We start from the raw sequence: 21802 nt of genomic DNA, 5'->3' as shown, positions 1-21802 counted from the left end.
AATAATTCCACCATTCAACTGAGGACAATGATCCTGATAACATAGGAATGCATGAAATATACAAGAACATTTTTTAAGTGTATCCTTCCAAAGGCATACAGAAACAGATATGAGTCTACATGTAAAAAAATATCTCAAATTTTAATTTATTAGCCTTGACATTAAAAACATCTTCTAAGGACAGTTTTAACATTAAAATGAAAGGAAGCGAACAGTTCCACTTCTTGATTTTCTTAATATCATTTGCTTGTAATTATAAAGATTTTTGAAACTTTTTCACGTAGTACTTCTATGCTAAAATGTATATATGTTACCCAAAGTGGTAATAACATAAGAGAGGATAGAAACATAGGAATTATTAAAAAGTCAAAATAATAAAAAAAAAAAAGACTTAAACCTTTAGAAGTGAATTTAATAGTGAATAGGGAAATCCATCTGTCAAATGCAAAATAATAGGCCAAGCTTCCTATGGTACAATTAAAAAAAAAATTATTAATGTAGAAATAGAGGGGAAAAGCCCAAGGCTTGATTTCTTGTTGATGGTACTAAAGTGGAGAACAGGCTTACCATTACTCAATAAAGTAACCTGAGAAGCGGTTACCTTATAAAGATACATAATCAATATGAAAATATATCTAAAGTATACTTTCAAAATAAGAAAATAAATTCACTATAAATTAATTTTCACTGCTTTCAAAATAAGTATAGCCATATAGTCATTATTTCCTAGGCCCCATGGGATCAAAATTCAACTATGTTGATACCTATGATATTGGTTCAAATAGTTTATGTTTAAGCACAGCATTACTCCAAGCAGATGGAAAAATTAACTGGTAATTGGCTAGGCAAATTTGCATTTCTGTGGTCAAGAATAATTCTTTATAGTTTAAGATAGCATGTCCTCGTAAGAACTAATAATTTTAATTAATACTTAAGGTCAACCATACACACTATAGGAATAAAATTTAAACATACTTATGGAACTTTCAAAAAGCTTTTAATAGAAGTAATTTCAATAAGTGTACACCACTCTTGGACAATGGGAAAATAAGTGTTGCTAATAAAACATTATTAATAAGGCTTTATTATTAAATGTCAAAATAATTAATATTTTTCCCTGCTGAGGTTACTAGACAACATTTGGTCTTGAGTTATACAGTATTCATGATTTACAATAAAATTCAATTTCCAGACCATATCATCTTTAAAAACATAAGGGTGATTATATGCCAGGTACATTTCAACATTGAGTTACTTTTAAAATGGAAGTCCATATTTTTCTAACGTGATATAATTAAGAGAAACAGATAAGATAGTTTGTGTCTCTGAACATACAAAGATTTTGAAGACCAGAAAGTACCAAGTCAGCTAATAATTTTAAATTTAACTGAACAAAATACACAGAACAGGAGATTTAGAAACATTTGCATTTGACCATAGAAATAAAATTTTATTTTAAAGAGATGAGATTATTTTTGGTAAACTCAGGAGAGAAAATTAAGGTTTATATTCCAATCATTAATAACTTCCAGTAAATAATTCTGCTTTTAATATAAAAAAACAACATTTTAAGATACAAAATTCTTAAGATCTGACCTATTTTAGCTGATATATTCTTTAAAATGTAAGCTTGCATATCGCTTTAAGAAATTTGTCAAAGCAAATTTTGGTAATTGAAGTAATGGACATTACAAAAAGGATTTAGTATTATCCCAACAGAGTCTCTTATTTTTGTTATTTACAATTAAAAATAAATTTCACCACAATTAACCTTGAGCTTGGCCTTTGAATTGGTTTTGTAATTAAGTTAAATAAGTAAACATACAAATGCCTTCATTTGAACTCTCCCTTTCCAGAAATATCTCTCTTATTTAAAACCCATGATGTTACCGTCTCCTTCTATCTAACCTGAACTTTACAAAGTCACTTTTTTAGTTTGCATGTAATGGTGAAGACATTAAAACTGGAAATTATCTGTTAAATTATAAATGTTATAAGGTAGGCAAAAAAGTGCTTTAGAAACTAGTTTTACTAACACATCAGTGTATTTCTGTGTGTTCTGAAGAGATGGGCTAGTAGGGTCCTGATGGATGGGTCTTTGGATTGTTGATTTAAAAAAATGCACGTGAGAAGTGCAACTAAATTTTATTTGGGGCAAAATGAGGACTGAAGCCCAGGATACAGCACCTCAAATAGCTCTAACAAACTGCTCCAAAGAAGGGGAAGGTCAGTATTTATGTGATTTTGGTGGAGAGAGAGTACATGCAATTGAGCACGTTTCCAGAAGATATCTGCTAGTCTCATGAAGCCTTTTGCTAGTCATGAGTAAGTCATCACTCTGAAGCATTTTAGTACTTTTCTACGTATGAGGAGATGTAAGAATTGGGTTCATAAAATCGGCTCCTGAAAATACCTACCTGAAGACCTGTTCTGCCAATTTTTCCCTGAGCACAGAATGCCTCATTTCTGTTCTCCACCCTAAACTCCTTTCAGGGGATGCTGAAAATCAGCAGCACATGATTTAATGTTTGTAGAGGTAAATATCAAGTGTCCATGGCAAGTGCCAATTTGTAGTTGACAGGATCAAAGAATAGAAGAGAAGAGCAAAGAAAGAAGAGCACATTGCCTAAGTCTGTCTAGGATATCTCCCTGTGTAGGGGCAAAGGTAAATGGGTTGGATCTGGGTATTCCGAAATAAGGACAAATTTGCCAAAGGCAGATGATATCAAAAGGAGCTCAGAAGAGACTGAGAGGGCTTTGCATCAGTATTTCCTGCTTTTTCATGACTGTCTCAAACCCAGCTTGGTCAATAAAAATTAATGAATTCATTTGTGTAGCAACTTCTCAATACTATAAAGATTCTTCTCACAGAATATTAAAAAGGAAATTAGGTTGGCTAGAACAATAACTCTGGCTATTATTTAAAACAAGTATGAAACAAAACTGAAACTAACTGATGGTATGCGTTATTTTTTACTTACTTTATAAACAGTTCCAAAAGCACCTGAGCCAAGTACTTTCACTCTTTTGAGCTCAGTTTCTTTCAAAATACGAAGTTGAGCTTGATTGGGTGCTGTGCCACTGGGAGTTAAGGGTTCTACCAGCTACAAAGCAAAAGAAAAACAAAAAATACAGGTTATACAACTTTAAATCCAATAATCAGTGTTCCTCTCTCTTTCTGTCTGGTTTGCTTTCTCACACATAAAAAACACACACAAACCTATTTTATATCAACAAACCATATGTATATAAAATGTATCGCTCAGCATTCCTCTAACCCTACTCTTTCTCTTTTGATGATCTTCACCTGGGTGAACACAAGTAACAAGTATGTACCTTGAGGTCTACTAGTCTAAGGGATGTTTTTTTCCCCATTTTTTATAGAGATCTAGAGACTAATATGGAGAAGGCGATGGCACCCCACTCCAGTATTCTTGCCTGGAAAATCCCATGGACGGAGGAGCCTGGTGGGCTGCAGTCCATGGGGTCTCGAAGAGTCGGACACGACTGAGCGACTTCACTTTCACTTTTCACTTTCCTGCATTGGAGAAGGAAATGGCAACCCACTCCAGTGTTCTTGCCTGGAGAATCCCAGGGACGGGGAGCCTGGTGGGCTGCCGTCTATGGGGTCGCACACAGTCGGACACAACTGAAGCGACTTAGCAGCAGCAGCAGCAGCAGAGACTAATAAGGGGCTTTTAATTCTACTTCATGTTCCTTCTTCTGGACAACTTCAGCTAAGGTTCAGAGATTTTACTTATTCAACTGTACTCTATCAAAGTTTTGTTTTGTTTTTTTCATTTCAGGAAATTTAATACAAAAATAAAAAATTTTTAATTAAAAAAAGCTACCTTTTTTTTTTTTTTTTTTAAGCATATACTATCTTTACCAAGGAAGTCAGGGCAGATACATAAAAAAAGAAAAAACAAGCTAGCACAATGTCAATAAACAAACACAGTGTTTCTAAATTTTTCATGTACGTGTAAATTACTGGAGGGTTTTGTTAAAATGCAGATTTTGGTTCAGTAGGTATGGATTTGGGGCTGAAATCTTCATTTTTATAGAACTCTAGAAGATGCCTCTTTATGATGTTGCTCCTTGAACACATTTTAAGCAACAAGGCCCTAGAATACCTTCCAGGTAAAAAATTGTAAAACTCTATGAATTGATTCTAGATCATAAATGAATGCTATGGAATGAAGAGGAATAAAATAACAAAGGGAGAATGAGGTTTGCTTTTTTGGCTTCCTCAAAGGAGGTAGACTTTAAAACTAGTCTTGAGATAATAAACATGGATGGACATGGGGGAGGACACTGTCACTAGGGACAGGTTAGACACAGCCTCAAGAAGGAAGACGGCACGGAAGAGACTAACGCACAGAGAGGGACAGGTCTGAAAGCTGAGATTACGGTGGGCGATGCCAGATCCGGAAGGGGGCTGGTTATGGCCCAAAGGGGTAAGATTAGGCTGATGATTTTAGATGTCATGGTTTAGATGCCATTCCCAGAGAGAACGGGTAAGCAGGAGAAATGTATGTAAATGTGTGCCAATTTCTTATGTGAAGAACAACAACAGTAACAAAAATGTAGACAAAAGAGAGACTCCAGATACTAAATAGTCTATACTGAATGTTAAAATTTTAGAAATTTATCTATGCTTGAGGGAAAAAGCAAGTGAGACAAATAAGAGCTTCTTCTTTTTTTTAAAGTTAATAAAGGAACTAAACTTTACAAATAGCTTGTTCTTTCTCAGCGTGAGGAAATACTTAAGGGCTACTCCTACTCACATTGTCTTGAAAACCACCACACTATTTCAAAATGTCTGTTTACAAGGCTAACTGCAGTGTGGTCCTCCAACTTGGTTATTATTATAATGTTCCTGTGAACATCACAGTCTACTTAATTAGCTGAACAGGATCATGAATATAAGTAACAGTTAGGAATAGTTAGCAAGAATTTGGGAAAAATGATAAAAAAATATCAATAAAATTAGGCTTTTTTTTTAATAGTTTGACAATGCACTGCTATTTCATTTTCAAATTTAAATTGTAATAATGCATATAACTGCATGCAAGTCACATAAATCTCAGAAAGAACCACACAAGTCTTTATTAAACCTGAACACAAAATCTCCTGCAGAGGATCCTCTTTATTTGAATCCTGCTGTGCAGAATTTGTTTGGTAGATTTTGATATATATACTTTGTGTGTAATAAGAAACTTTTATAAATTATTTCTTAAATCACATGTAAAAGTCATACAGAAATCATATGTAAATTTGGGAACTGGATTTTTTTTTGCACTTTGGGTTAGATACACTTAACATATATATGTGTGTGTGTGTGTGTGTGTGAACTCCATATATAGACATGGGCCTCCCAGGTTGCCCTAGTGGTAAAGAACCTGTCTGCCATTACAGAAGACATAAGAGATGTGGGTTTGATTCCTTGGGTTGGGAAGAGCTCCTGGAGGAGGGCATGGCAACCCATTCCAGTGTTCCTGCCTAGAGTCCCATGGACAGAGAAGTCTGGCAGGCTACAATCCATAGGGTCGCAAGGAGTCTGACACAACTGAAGCGACTTATCACATAGCATATATAGACCTATACTATGCAGTACTTTCATATTTTGAAAACGTCATAATTCTACCTGATACGTTTAGTCCTCTGCAATTTTCTTAAGTATCATTCAATTTTTTTTTTTTACAAACACATTTTTCCCCAGGAATTTGAGCATTATATCATTAAAAGAAGCATAGTTTTATTTTGTGATGCAGTATGATAAAGTTTAAATCTGTGGGTTTTTACACCATTGCTGCCACTCATAAGCTTAGAATGCAACTTACCCTTCCTGGCCCTTCATTTCACATCTGTAAAGTTGGTGTAGCAATAATTACCTTAGAAGATTGTTAAAGGATAAAACAGTATATAGCATAGATGAAAAATTTTGGAACGTTATCTGCCATAATATAGGCAAAAAATCTGTCACTTCAAGAGATAGGATTGTCTTTCATTAATATATTTTTAAATTACAACATCTACAAAACCATTAAGCTTATCCGCATTTCAATAAATGTATGTTAAACAAAAGATTTCTTACTTTTATGTATGCAACAGAAAAATAGACACTGTGGGGGAAAATGATTTGGGGAAAGTGTATCAGTTTTAAAAACCTTCCAACGGCACATCAGATTTTAACGACTTTCACCTCTGAGGCAAGATTTCTTGCTTCAGTAATTGAGAATTTAAGTTGATCCTCTTAAGAATTCCTCTTCTGTTTAGATGGTAGAAAATCATAGTTATTTACTTTTACTGAGAGAAATATGGGAATTCAACAATAATCTAATTTTGCCCTAAGTGATAACTTTCTATTTAAAAAAAAATAGAATATACTTACAAAACCAATTAGTGTGCATTTATTTAGTAATGAAATGCCAATTTGATGGGCATTCTTAGAAAGCACCGTATTAATAAAACAAGACAAACAACTCTTTCATAGCAATGAGCCTTTCCTACACAAGGTTAAGAGACAGAATTTGTCTTCTATTTATTCAAGAATCTAAATATCCACTGCTATACCAAACCTTCCATTCTTCTTCAACTCTAGTTTATTTACTTCACTTTTCAAGATTCTCTTAGTGACTGTTCCAAACCGGCCATATGAGAGAATTCTGCCTGCCAAACTTATTCATGTTCACATGTACAAAGCTGAAAGTGGTCAGTTGGGTCTACTGCATCATCCAGCTTAAGTAGAAATTGTTACTATGTTCACTCTGTGTCTATAACTGACTACTTAATGCTTGAATGAGTCTATTGACAAGACAGCCCATTCTAATCTCAGATAACTTCCATCATTAGAAAGTATTTCCTTACATGTAGCTCTATAGTAGCTTTCTGAAACTGTCACATATTTCTTCTATCTAGATTCAACTTCTAGGGGGAAAGAGCTAAAATTTAATTCATTATCAGTGTGAGAAACTTATGAATGAACAAATATTCCCATTCCTGTCAGTGTTAAGAGGAAGTCAGACTGTTACATTGACAGAAAGCAATCTCAGAGAAGGCTGTCTCAGTACAGATTTGCTCTCAATTGTTCAGACAGGCATGGATATGTGTATCAGGAGACAGAGGTAGTATTTAAGTTGAGAAAGCTATGGTAACACACATTCTTCTGCAATTGCTTTCCCTCTGATAGCCTGTATGCTGAAAATGATCATCTTGCATGCCAGAAAACTCAGTGTGGCAATGTAAAAGAAATTATAATATTTATGGGTAATTTACATATTCACAATAACTAACATGCACAATATTAAATGCATAGTGTGGGAAGGTCTAAGCTTTATCCTGAAGCTCGTCTTTTCACTGTTATGAGATTGGTGGCTACCCACTGAATGACCCTTAATTAAAGCATAAATTGTTTGCCGATCTGGCTTTATTTTAGCCAAAATAATCCTATCTCTTGCTAACATTTTTCTCATTCTGTTACGAAGATATCTTCTTACTCAGATATTTTCTAGATCTCCTACTTTGATATCCTAGAGTTTATTAATGGACCCCTGGCCCCCAAAGAAACAGATCTGTCTTTTCCCAATATGATAATTTCCTTGACTCTTGCTATTTGCCCTCTTTAAGTCATGAGCCTGCCTTGACTACATTTATTATACACTCTGATTTTTCATCAACTGTGTATAATAGAAAGTAGAAAATATTAGTTGCTCAGTTGTGTCCGACTCCTTGTGACCCCATCATCTGTCCATGGAATTCTCCAGGCAAGAATACTGGAATGGGTTGCCATTCCCTTCTCCAGGGGATCTTCCAGACCTGAGAACTGAACCCGGGTCTCCTGCATTGCAGGCAGATTCTTTATACTCTAAGCTACCAAAGCATACTATAAAAATGTAAATCCTCAGCAGAAAACCAAATAGAATTTTCACTTGGATTAACAACTGAGTATCATAAAAACCTTCTAACTCTAATGAAAGTCCTTAAACACATGAACAGAGGAAATGAACATCTCACCTCTGTTTCCAGGAATCTTCTTAAGGCCCTTTTCTTTTTGATGCTCTTCCTTCGAGCATAAACTGCAAATGTTAGGCCCACAATGACCAGGATGAAGAGCCCACCAATGACTCCAGCTGCAATTAGAGGAGTCCTGCCAACCAGAATGGAAAAGAGAATAATAAAAGTAAGAGAGAAAAGACAGAAAAAGAGGAAAGGATGGTTGTTTACCCACATATCACAAGTCTAATCAGTTAGAAGAAACACAAACAAAAACGCATTACCTTTTCTCATGGTAAAAACTGCACTTTTTTTTTTTTTTGCTTTGTTTTTTAATAGTAAACCATGCACAGACAACTAATCATTGGAGATGAGCAGCCACAACATGCCATTTGATGAAACATGTAAAATTTGATAACAAAATGAAGAATATACGCCAAATTTTTGATACAGGATCACTTTAAATTGTTTTAATTTTACTTTTATCTATAAAGAAGAAAAATGCATTTAAATAGTATGATTGTGATATATGCTATTATTTTCAACATTTTCTCTAAAGCAGGCTTTCTCAACAGTGGCACTATTGACATGCAGGGCTGGATACTTGTCCATTCTGGGGACTGTCTTACACATTTTAGGATGTTTAGCAGCAATCTCATCCTCCATCCACCAGATGCCAGCAACACTCACCCTCTCTCCCCAGTCATGACGTTGTCTCAAGACATTGCCAAATGTGTGTCAAAATCACTGCCAATTGAGAACCACTGTTTTAAACCAAGAACGAGTGGTTTGAGGAGTGGTTTGAGGACATATGAACCCCATGCCTCTGGCATACAAAGATACCAACAGAGAGATGCATTGACAAAGTGCTATTTCAAACTCTGTCAAGGGCAATTCTGTTGGGAAAAGGGGCAAGAGAAAGATGAAGAATTGGGTCAGACAGGTTTACAGAGTTATGATGACTGGAGTAAGCATTATTATCAAAAGCATGACTAAGCATCATATACCCATGAAAGAAGTCTATATATTAAGTTTTTTTTTTTTTTATTGTTTCAACTTTCCATTAATGTCTTTTTTTTTATTTTTAAACTTTACATAATTGTATTAGTTTTGCCAAATACCAAAATGAATCCGCCACAGGTATACATGTGTTCCCCATCCTGAACCCTCCTCCCTCCTCCCTCCCCATACCATCCCTCTGGGTCGTCCCAGTGCACTAGCCCCAAGCATCCAGTATCGTGCATCAAACCTGGACTGGCAACTCGTTTCTTACATGATATACATGTTTCAATGCCATTCTCCCAAATATTAAGTATTGAATAAAAATACATAAATAGCATTAAAATAGGAAGATATTGACCAGAGATTTCTATTCTTAAAATGTTTCTCTAACATATTGCTTACTAAGACATGCTTTTGAAACTGATCACTTTTTGTTTTCTAATATTAAATTTTTTGCTTACTTGAAAAGTAATGTTTATGGTCTTAACTTCTTGTCCTAGAATAGATTAGTATCTATGAGCTTCCTGTGGTCAGTCTTGAAATACATTAATTTCATATGCCATATGAAACAGTTCAGAGCAAAACACATATTGACTACGAAGTCATGATAGATATCAAAACTAAAAAAGACTTCCCTGAATGCTCATGTTCTCTGTGGTAAAGTGTTTTATGTTTTATATTACTATTTGTAGAAGAACCTACTTTACACAGCTACACTCTTAGAAAAACAAAAACATTACTTGTTCCTGTAAAATAAAGTTTTGCTCAAAGATCAGAAATAATGAAAGTGGATGATCCAAAGTAAAATATTTAAATTTTAAAGAGCTGTTGGAAAAAAAAAATTCTGTCTAACTTCTTCTATAAATGAAGTCATGTCTTTTAAACATTATAACTGTTATATTATTGTCATATAAAACTGCAAAGAAACCTTAAAAAGCGGTTCATCCTAAAGGTTGTTGCCTGGCAGTTGAAAGTCCTTCAGCACATTGAAATGTTGCTATAATTCAACCAGATTTTCCTAAATGGAATTTTCTAAAGATATAAAAATCTGTGCTGAGAAAATTACACTACAGTATGGAAACAAACTCATCATTATAATGCCTTTTGGTATGTGTAAGATCACATTTTTGGTATTCCAGTTAAATATGCATTTCAGAAAACATTTTAAGTCTTCAACTCAAGGCATATTTTTCAGCTCAAGTGCCTAATACATCTCTGAAAAGTCACTACTATAAAAAGAGTTACATTTTTGTTTCCTTAGCCCAATGTTTTATTGTAAAGGATTTATGCATGATTGAGAATAGTTCCCAGCATTTTCTTAGCTGTAGGTTTGAACTAAACTCTAATCTTCCTCTACTTATCCATTTTGCAAAAGAATAAATGGTATGTATTTATGAAAGCATTTGTCACTATAAATTAAAAGAAAATTCTCTATTTTTTGTCTTTCATTTTAAGAGTGATCATTTCCAACAGAACAAGATTCCTGACTCTATTTTTTTTCATCTAATTCAAATGAATATCAGTTATCATATCATTTCTATTTAGTCCTGGCAATGAAAATAAAACATTTAAAAATTCAACAGACAGTAATTTCTATGACTTTCTAGTTAGCTTTTACTTTTGTTATCTTCCTTCAGCAGTTCCTTGGTTGATTTGCATTCCTCGAGTTGTTTTCCTCTTTTACCACTTTGCAGGAATGGGAGTGTTACAAACAATCCAAAGAAGCAAAGAACTAGAGTTTCTGCACCTAAAATTCATACATAAATTCTTGTTGGATGTTTAAAGAGGCCTACTTCTTCTTAGTTCAGCAGAAGTTACTCTTGGAAAAGAAAAAAAAAATTAACCACAAGGAAGCAATTAAGTTGAAAAGCAACAATGTTCTATAAGAAAACTTGCTTGTATTTTTAATAAGTGAATATCATGATAAAAGGTACTGATTTTGATTAAGAAGATTAAATATTCATTAAAAAATTGACGTGAAATGTAACCCTGGCCTGGACTCTAGTTTTGACAAGTTAGCTATACAGAAATTTTTTCGATAACTTGAGAAATTAGAATACGGATTTGATAGTAGATGAAATAGACTATACTGGCGTGTAAAGATGTAGACCAGAGATCAAAAAGACTGAGTTAAAACACAGTAGGCACTAAATCAGAAAAAAAATTCTTACACACATATACATGTTGCTGCTGCTAAGTTGCTTCAGTCTCGTCCGACTCTATGCGACCCCATAGATGGCCGCCCACCAGGCTCCCCCGTCCCTGGGATTCTCCAGGCAAGAACATATATGTGTGCAAAAAAAAAAAAAAAAAAGATCTGGAAAAATGTACAATAAGACATTAAATGGTTTTTGTTTCTGAATTATATGACTCTAGCACTCTTATTTTTGTTGTTTTTACTATTGAACAGTTTTCTAATATTCTCCATTATGTCTTCCCTTAGAAATATAGGTTAATGAAACTTAAGAAAAATACAGGAAAAATAAATCTTTGTCTAAAAGCTTAGTTTTACAATAACAGCCTTATTTTCTTTCTTTTTTCCTTTTTGAATGTTTACTTTGCATTTTTTCAATTAAGATTTCATTTTGCTATTCCCTGTCCACTTTTATGATCTAAGTACTTCTGAAGGTATGTTCTATTCATTATAGCTTAATGTGTCTGAGACATTTAATTGCCACTATGTTTCTTACAATTAACATTATGTTTTATAAGATCCATCTAATTTGAAAAGTTATACCACTTCACATTTCGTACTCCCCCGCAATTTTGATGATTCGCTGAAACTCTAGTACTTTGGCCACCTCATGAGAAGAGTTGACTCATTGGAAAAGACTCTGATGCTGGGAGGTATTGGGGGCAAGAGGAGAAGGGGACGACAGAGGATGAGATGGCTGGATGGCATCACCAACTCGATGGACGTGAGTCTCAGTGAACTCCAGGAGTTGGTGATGGACAGGGAGGCCTGGCGTGCTGCGATTTATGGGGTTGCAAAGAGTCGGACGCGACTGAGCGACTGATCTGATCTGATCTGAGACATTTGTAGGTGTAGGATCAATGCCCTTTTTTTTTTTTTTTTTACCCCCTGAAAGTTAATGCTTCACTCTTTATAAGAATCCCTTGGATAAAAGGGATATAGTTACTTAAGTTGCAGTTTTAAATTGTTGTGTATCTCTCCTAGGTCTAGTGCTGACTACTGCCAACTCAGCTATATTCCCTGAAGGAGAGTGTGTTCCTCTTACATATGGGTCAGAGTAACCTCTAAGAGGCTAAGATGTGACATTAATGAAATCATAAGGGTCAAAACCAAGAGACCTAGAATACTCTGTAATCCCTCATCTGTAATAGGAGTATTGCTTGTTCTCTGTCTTTTGCCTGTCCATTAAAAACCTTTGGGATACCCTGAAGTATACAAGATAGGGCATGTCAAGTGACAAGTGCGAGCTTTTTCTAAAGGAATGCTATCAGATGATATTTTATCTTATTCTGTGATTTTAAAATAGTATAATGAAACTAGTATCTCCCATCTACTCATAGAAACTAATATAATAAGGATTCTGAGTCACAAATGAACGTGACTAATTTATTTAAAAGCATATAACTTGGATTTCACAGTTTCTTTTAGAAGTTCAGAGACAACACTATAAATTACTCTATAATCTTGAATGCAATTATCTATTTAAAAATTGTATATTGAAGAGTAGTGTCTCCCCAGACTATGCTATTCATATAATAAGATGTATTCTTATTAGTCATTAGTATATTTGAACTATGTTATTCCTCACTGGAGAATATAAAATGTGAGTGAATCACGGAACTTGATTTTATAAACATCCAAATACTTTCTTTCACTGATCTGTTTCCTTTCAGGTAACAAATCAGAAACAAAATAAAGTCAATATAATTTACGATTAAAATTCAAATGGCTTTAAAACTATTTGATTACACCCATTTTGTTTCATTTAATGTCAAGGGCAGACTATTCTACAAAATATGTGCAGTGGTATTTTCTTTAAAATTATAAACTTAGTAAGACTGGTACTTTAATATACTCACTGTGCTGTGCTGTGCTAAGTCACTTCAGTGGTGTCCCTGTGGACTGTGGCCCGCTAGGCTCCTCTGTCCATGGGATTCTCCAGGCATGAATACTGGAGTGGTTGTCATTTCTTACTCCAGAGGATCTTCCCAACCCAGGGATCAAACCTGTGTCTCTTAAGTCTCCTGCCTTGGCAGGCAGTTTCTTTCCCACTAGTGAAAAGAATTCTAAATCTATAAGATTTTTTTTGTGTTAATTTCACCAAATAAAAGTATTTTAAATTTATAATATAGGCATATTTTTCTTTATTTCTTAAGTATGGAATAATTTTCAATTACAGATAAAGGAATCAATCAGATATTCTATTAATATAACACACTGATGATGTAGTTTACAACTCACAGTATTGACTTTATATCAAAGAACTCCACTTTTAGAAGCTCTAAATTAAACAATTTGAAGTCAGATCCTCAGAATTGTTTGGATCAGACTTAGGGCCATAGGGCTTCCCTGGTGTCCCAGTGGCTAAGATCCCACACCCCCAATACAGCGGGCCTGGGTAATCCCAGGTCAGGGAACTGGATTCCACATGCTGCAGTGAAGAGTTTGCATGCCAAACTAAAGATCCCCAAATACCACAGCTCAGCCCCAGTACAGCCAAATAAATAAACATTTTTTTTTTTTTAAAGCTTAGGGCTGCTTTATTTTCTGTCCATGATGGGTACTAAAGGTGTTAAACTGATTTTTTTTTTTTTAATTTACACAGAATTATAAACAAACAAGTCCAACAGGCTAATTAGATCATTTTAACCATTTTTGAATAACAAAGTTTAAATGAAAGTGTAAAATAATGTCTCTAGCATTATTACTTTATGTTTACCTTTCAAATCTTCACAATTTCTCCTTATAGTATTACATCATGCTGGAATTCCACCTCAGACTAATTTGAGTTTTATTAGGTTGGTGAAAAGTAATTGTGGTTTCGGGCTGTGAATTTTAAATTATAACTAGGCTCAAACACATCTTTATTAATCAAAATAGGAACTATTACAATCAACACATTTTTGACAACAAAAAATAAGTTTGTTTATTCCTGTAGTGTAAAAAATCTGTGCTTCAGGATTCGACAAACTCTTGGAAAGCATTTTCTGACTCCTGCCGGTTGTCTAAGCGTTTTCCCGCAAAACACTGTGGCAATGCTTGAAGAAGTAGTCGTCGGTCGGCGAGAGGTCAGATGAATATGAGGAATGAGGCAAAATTTTGGAGCCCAATTCTTTCAACTTTTGAAACGTTGGTTGTGTGACATGCAGTCGGTGGTGTTGTGGAGAATAATTGTGCCCTTTCTGTCGACCAATGCCAGCTACAGGTGTTGCAGTTTTCAGTGTATCCCATTGACTTACTGATTTACTGACTGTACCCCTCAGATATGATGATTTTGCTGGGATTCAGAAAGCTGCAGTGGATCAGATGGGGACCACCAAACAGTGACCATGACTTTTTGTGTGTGTGTGCAAGTTTGGCTTTGGGAAGTCTTTGGAGCTTCTTCTTGGTCTAACCACTGAGCTGGTCACCACCGGCTGTCAAACAAAATCCACTTTTCATCACATGTCACAGTCTGATCAAGAAATGGTCTGTTGCTGTTGCATAGCATAAAAGAACATGATACTTCAAAATGATTTTTTTTTGATTTGCGGTCGGCTCATGAGGCACTCACTTATTGCGCTTTTTCACCTTTCCAATTTGCTTCAAATGCTGAACTATCATAGAATGGTCGACATTCTTTAGCAACATCTCCTAGTTGTAAGAGGATCAGCTTCCATGATCGTCTCAATTGGTCATTGTCAAATTTCAATGGTCAGCCACTGCACTTCTCATCTTCAAAGCACTCATCTCCTTCAGAAAATTTGTTGAACCACCATTGCACTGTACGTTCACTAGCAGTTCCTGGGCCAAATGAGTTGTTGATGTTGCAAGTTGTCCCTGCTGTTTTACAACCCATTTTGAACTCAAATAAGACACTCATTCTATCTTGCCTTTTGTCTAACATCATTTCCCTAGTCTAAAATAAATATAAACAGCTAGTAATCAGTAATTAACAAAAAACATAAAGTCAGAAATGCTCATTAAGATGGTATATAATAAAACAACATATTAAATATTTAAGAATGTATTCCAATATCAAACAGCAAAGTTCAACAATGCAAAACCACAATTACTTTCTCACCAACCTAATAATTATATGTCTGCCTCCACTAGTTGGAATAGCAGTACCACCGTCAAATAACTCAGTTTAAATAGACATAAGCACATTCTTCACCAAAGGTAATGAGAAATAAACACAGCAGGAGCTACCTGGTCTTTCTCAGATGCCTGAGATCTGACATATTTGCCTCTGAAAGTGAAAGCGAAGTCGTTCAGTCATATCCGGCTCTTTGCGACCCCATAGACCCTTACCAAGCTCCTATATCCATGGGATTTTCCAGGCTATAGTACTGGAGTGGATTGCCATTTCCTTCTCCAGGGGATCTTCCCAACCCAGGGCTCAAACCTGGGTCTCCTGCATTGTAGACAGATGCCTTACTGTCTGAGCCACCAGGGATCCTGTTTAATACTATCATGAAATCAAATACTCTTGAAACAGTGCTCAGTTGTGTCGGACTCTTTGTGACCCCATGGACTGTAGCCTTCCAGGTTCTTCTGTCCATGGGATTTTTTAGGCAAGAATATTGGAGTGGGGTGCCATTTTCTACTCCAGGGGATCTTCCCAACCGAGAGATCAAACCCACGACTCATGAGTCTCCTGCATTGGCAGGTGGATTCTTTACCACTAGTACCAGCAAACACCTTAGCACTGGCAAAATATACACCTTACTTAGGCCAAGACAGTCTCAGTTTGTACCACTGTTAAGTACCAATAGAACCCCCTTCACTCTCAAAAGTACACTTTTGTGAACAGTAAATTAAATGTTTGTCCTTTGATAAATACTTAGCACAGTTTAGAGAATCTAGGACACTTCCATATAACTCTTTACATAAAAAAGTGAAGTCGCTCAGTCGTGTCCAGCTCTTTGCAACCCCATGGACTGTAGTCTGTAGACTGTAACCAGGCTCCTCCATCCATGGGATTTTCCAGGCAAGAATACTGGAGTGGGTTGCCATTTCCTTCTCCAAGAGATCTTCCCAACCCAGGGATTGAACCTGGGTCTCCAGTATGGTAGGCAGATGCTTTACTGTCTGAGCCACCAGGGAAGTTCCCTAACTCTTTACATATATATGTATAAATAAATGAACACATACACATTCATACAAGAGCACCTAAGTATTACCAAGTTTCACTTCCTGGGAAGGTAAGTTAGTTACTGCCTGTAATAAACCATAAGACTCCCATGGACAGAGTCTGGCGGGCTACAGTCCATGGTGTTGCAAAGAGTCAGACACACTAAGTGACCAAACAACAACAACAACAACAAACCTACATATAACACAAATGGATGTTTTATACATTAGAGTCAGAAGTGATGACTCTGTGTAAGCTTATATTTTGTCTTAAAAATATGATTATATGACATTGGTTAACATCCTGTATCTTATCTTTCCTCCAAAAATGTTATAGTAACCATCAGACAAAAAGCATGAATCTATCATGGACCACAGGTTAAATGTATCCACAGTAATAGACTATATTTCCTAATTTGCTCTTTAAATGTAGTTGATCAAAAACATCTTGACTCTTTACTGAAAGAAAATTCTTAGAATCAGTTGCCAACTGAGATAAATAATACCACTTCACAAATAGGACCATTTCAATATTATATTAATTATGTATGTAAGCAGTTTAAACACAGGAAAGTGAAAGTCACTCAGTTATGTCCGATTCTTTGTGACCCCATGGACTGTATAGTCCATGGAATTCTCTAGGCCAGAATACTGGAGTGAGTAGCCTTTTCCTCCTCCAAGGGATCTTCCCAACCCAGGGATGGAATCCAGGTCTCCCACATTGCAGGCAGATTCTTTACCAGCTGAGCCACAAGGGAAATACAAACACAGGAAAAGTTCTGTCCAAATAAGAGGAACACAAGATTTGACTGCCATTAGGTGCTCATTGGTTTTATGACACTTGTAATGTCATTAACAATTATTTCCTTTTTCAAAAGGAAATAATCTAATAGAAATGAAAACATCAAAGATTCTATCTTGATATAGAACTGTCCCCTTTTATAGAGATATACCAGGGATTTGTTTGGTCTTAAATACTGCACTTATGTTCAAATAATTTAAATAGATTGACTATAAGACTTTTCGTTCTAATAATAGTTGTATAATTTTGATTAAAATTTTCTTTTTACATACATTGCATACTTTCACAATAACTATGCAATATAGATAGATCTTATAACCCCCATATTAAAAATAAGAAATAGACTCAAAAAAGGTAAGATACTTAGATAAGGTCAAACATAAATAGTAATGCTAATATTTTACATCTTGTAATCTCAAGTTCATCAATTTTTCAGCTATATTAAGTTGTCTTTCTAAAGATGTTTCATTAAAATTACTTTAGAGAAGAGAAATATAATTAATCAGATTTTTCTTCAATACTTATATTTGATAATAGAGAATATAAAATGCACATAAATTTATTTAGGAGTTCTAATAAACTCTGATTTTATATTTAGTTTTTGTTTAATTTTACATTTGATTTTATTTTATCTTAATGGTATAATTCTCATCACACTGGCACTTTCTTTGCATTGCTATGTCCATTATGATTCATGTCTATTAAGTCATTTATGTGCTTATTGACAATTATAAGTGCTTTAGTTCTTCATTTAGCTTCATTTTATTTTCTCAGTGAGAGAACAGTTAACAAGATTTTGAGGGGATTAAAAAACTTCAATTTCCTAAAGGAAAAGCAAAGACAAGCAGAATCTATCACTCTGGTGATAGTCCTTACTGCACTGTTCATCTGTTCAGTCTTCCCCAAAGTGGTTCAGATTTGAAACCAGAGATCTTGAAACACTAGAAAATATTGAAATTCCCCAGAAGACAGTTTAAGGGTTACTGCCTAGGGCAAGGAGAGCCATATTAATGTTGTTTTTTTTTTTTTCTTTTTCCCCTCCTGTAAACTGTACTTATCTGACCCGTAATTCTACTTGCTCTATAAATATAACACATCTTTTGTTTTTTGAGCAAAGGAAAGTGATGTGGATAAAATTCTGAGGCATTCATCAGTTGATAGTTATAGCTTTTATTTGATGAGACCTAGAGTATTACAGTATACTATTTAGGGTATTACAGTATCCTTTGATTAAGATTTGAGATTTCTCTATTATATCTTAAATGTGACCAGAAATGTAAGCGCTAAAGCAGATGAAGCAAAATATTCTGTCCCTCTTCCTAAGAAAATGAATGTTTCTTGACTTTTCATGTGTTTAAATAAATGTTTTTCCCAATAAGTTTTCAATATGCTATTACATATTATTCAAAACACAGCATTACAAGGTATTTCAGAAAAGATTTTACCATTAAACAAATATGTAAATATCACTTGGATTATGTCTAGGATTAGAACTGAAAAAAAAATTCTGATAGTTTTACAGTGATTCCTTCCTCCAATTTACAAGTAATATTTATATCTATCTATGAGTTTTTGTTGCAATTTTAGGAAAGCATACAAACCTGAACATTTGATTTTTGAGGCAATTATTCTCATGATTAAACACACAATCCTAAGAGTACAAATAACACACCTATGAATTTTACACCTTTGAATTGTTTTCAGCTTTGCTGAAATATAATTGAAAAATATCTATGAATTGTTACAAATAAAATACTGAAAGAGAATTAGATAAGAAAGAACTTTTAGCAGATTTGTGTAAGAGCTCAGGTAAATTTTCTGTCTTTAGAGTTGTGTGTATGTATTGTGTGGTTTATACCTATTATACAATACAATGTTCATATTAGTAGAACACTTTAAACATCATCTGTATAGGTAGAATATATACATATGTTTAATGAAATGAACATAATTTTTTAAATATTTAATTGCAAAATACAAAATCCACTAAACACTGCTCTATCCCATTACCTATTCATCACATAGACACGGTAATCTGAAGCAATATGCCAAAGTATTAAAAAATTGAAGATAAAAATCTTAAAATTTCGGTTGTCACCTACCAAAATGATTCAATATGATAAGGAATCAGTCCCACAATAGAGAAGAAAATATTACATAAATGCTTCTCTGTGAAGTAAAGTGTTGTTCAGTCTCCAAGTCTTGTCTGAATCTTTGTGACTCCATGGACTGCAGCACACCAGGCCTCCTACGTACTTCCTAAAGTACTTCTCCTAAAGTACTTCCTACTTTACCTCCACAGAACTAAAGTAGGAGAGAAGTAAATCATTATAGGCATGATCCTTTATTCTCACATATTAACATTTTTCTTCACCTCAAAATCTCCATTCATTCTCATCACTGTAATTTCATACACCTATGCTACTAATGGGCATAAGTAGCTCAGTTAACTGTAGCTACCTGTAGCTCAGCTGATAAAGAATCCACCTGCAATTCAGGAGATCCCTGTTGGATTCCAGGGTCATGAAATTCCCCTGGAGAAGGGATAGGCTACCCACTCCAGTATTCTTGCCTGGAAAATTCCCATGGACACAGGAGCCTGGAGGGCTATAGTCCAAGGGGTTGCAAAAAGTTGGACACGACTGAGCAACTAAGCACAGCACAGCACATGCTGCTAACAGAGATCACAGACTACAGAAAATTGCATTTATCTTTATCAAAACATCACACATTTGTGTTAAGTTTATTGGGGACAGTTATATAATACAGATTTAAACAGCCCCATTTTGAGATAATTTACAAGCTAATTTAACTAAAACTTTGATTTTTTTTTTTTCATTTTACATACAATTGTGTATATAAAAGAATCCCATGGATAGAGGAGCCTGGTGGGCTGCAGTTCATGGGGCTGCAAAGAGTCAGACACGACTGAGCGACTTCACTTTCACTTTTCTTTCATTTATATAAAACATCTTTGATTTTTAGTATGTTTATAAAGCACCCCAATACTTGCCTTAGACTAAAAACAATTTTATTTATGAAATACTTACACAAAGGGAGTAAGAAAATGTCGTTGAAAAAAAAATCACTCTTTTCATTTAGATGATGTATTTTCTACTTATTTTGCCCTTCTGGCAAACTTTTGTCCCACTGAGGGGACTTGCACATGTTAATGAGAAGCTAGATGAAATGACAAGGGAGGAGACTTTAAGAGCAGCTACAGCTATGGGGGAAATGCCAGGATTTTGGACATCCATGTGGGATCACTAAACATTTTTTCCAGGATTGAAAAACAAAGCTACATTTGGCATGTGTTTTATATGTGTTGTGCTTAGTAACTCAGTCATGTCTGACTCTTTGTGACTCTTTGGTTTGTAGCCTGCCAGGCTACTCTGTCCATGGAATTTTTCAGGCAAGAATACTGAAGCAGGTTGTCATTTCCTCCTCCAGGGGAACCTGTATCTCCAGTGTCTCCTGCATGGAGGTGGACTCTTTGCCTGCTGATGTGTTTTATATGTGTTATGTCAAATAATTATTCTAACATATTGATTATTTATGTATGATGAATCTGAGGGAGGTTATAAAACTTGCAGCAGGTCTTAAGCATTCTACATGGTTAGTCATTTTGAATTTTGTCTTGTTTTACTCTAAAACCTTGTCTGTTTTCATTAAAATATGATTACAACAGTATATTAGAAAGATTATTCTTCTAATACACTAGATAGATAAGCCAGGAAAAGAAGACTAAACTATTCCAATAGTTCTTATTGATGGCAGCGAGGGACAGAGTAGGGAAGTATAGAGGATGAAGCAGAAAAGTATTTACTACAGCAGAAATATACATCAAGTGCATAAACCTGATGGTGAAGAGAGACAAAGGAGGAGCCAAAGATGACAAGAATCCGGTGCTTGGGTGGGTGGAAGGTTGATGATTCCCATTATGGGTGTAAGAAACAAAGAGAAAAAACATTTGGATGGAGAAGTGTTGATTCCTTTGTTTCTATGGATTTGAGGTGCCGAACAATATAAATGTATACTGTTATCATTTCAATATGCCTTCAGATTTCTGTGTCTACCTATTCCTCCTCTAATGTCAACACTTATACCTGTGCTGATTTTATTAATAGCTTCACATTTTTTAATTAAAGAGAACCACAGATAACATAATGTAATTTTATTTAAGCATTTCCAATACTTTGTTTTTTCTCTAGGAATGCTAAAAATGAAAAAGGAAGAAAAAGGTTCAACGGCTTTTGGCATCACCAACTCAATATACATGAGTTTGGGTAAACTCCAGGAGTTGGTGATGGACAGGGAAGCCTGGCATCCTGCAGTCCATGGGGTCGCAAGGAGTTGGACACGACTGAGTGACTGAACTGAACTGAACTGAACTAAAGGGCTTTTGTTTTCATTTCTGTTTTCTTTCCTCCTCCTTTTCCTTTTCTTTCCCTGATAAACTTATTTTGGAGCTTTGTTTCTCCAAAGTTTGGTAAAGTTTGCTGTATCAATCTATTTTTGTTGTGATCATTTGAAAGCATTCATTTTTAATGTAACACACATCTAAAATAGCTAATACATTTAAAAATGTTATTTGTACTATTATACCAGAGCTGTTCTTCCCACTGGGTAAGACAAGCTGAAACTAAGCACCTTTGGAAGTCTATACAGATCTTTGTTAATTCTGAGTCCTAATG

General features: G+C 34.9%; 1 protein-coding gene across 6 annotated transcripts in view; it reads right to left on the bottom strand.

Moving 5' to 3' along the window:
• Nucleotides 1-21802, bottom strand: part of ERBB4 (erb-b2 receptor tyrosine kinase 4) — a 1279082-nt gene that overhangs the window by 240114 nt on the left and 1017166 nt on the right. For all 6 annotated transcript variants that reach the window (XM_086341936.1, XM_086341945.1, XM_086341948.1 and 3 more), the window contains 2 exons: nucleotides 8017-8149; nucleotides 2982-3104 (listed from right to left, as the gene is read on the bottom strand). In XM_086341936.1, the coding sequence (XP_086198062.1) occupies nucleotides 2982-3104; nucleotides 8017-8149 (256 nt within the window). The remainder of the gene's footprint in view (nucleotides 1-2981; nucleotides 3105-8016; nucleotides 8150-21802) is intronic.

This window comes from Bos grunniens, chromosome 2 (assembly GCF_055505025.1).
Source record: "Bos grunniens cultivar Pamir isolate PY7600 chromosome 2, Bosgru_T2T1.0, whole genome shotgun sequence".
Lineage (NCBI taxonomy): Eukaryota > Metazoa > Chordata > Mammalia > Artiodactyla > Bovidae > Bos > Bos grunniens.
The sequence above is the reverse complement of the archived record's forward strand: the minus strand, read 5'-3'. Positions and strand labels throughout refer to the sequence as shown.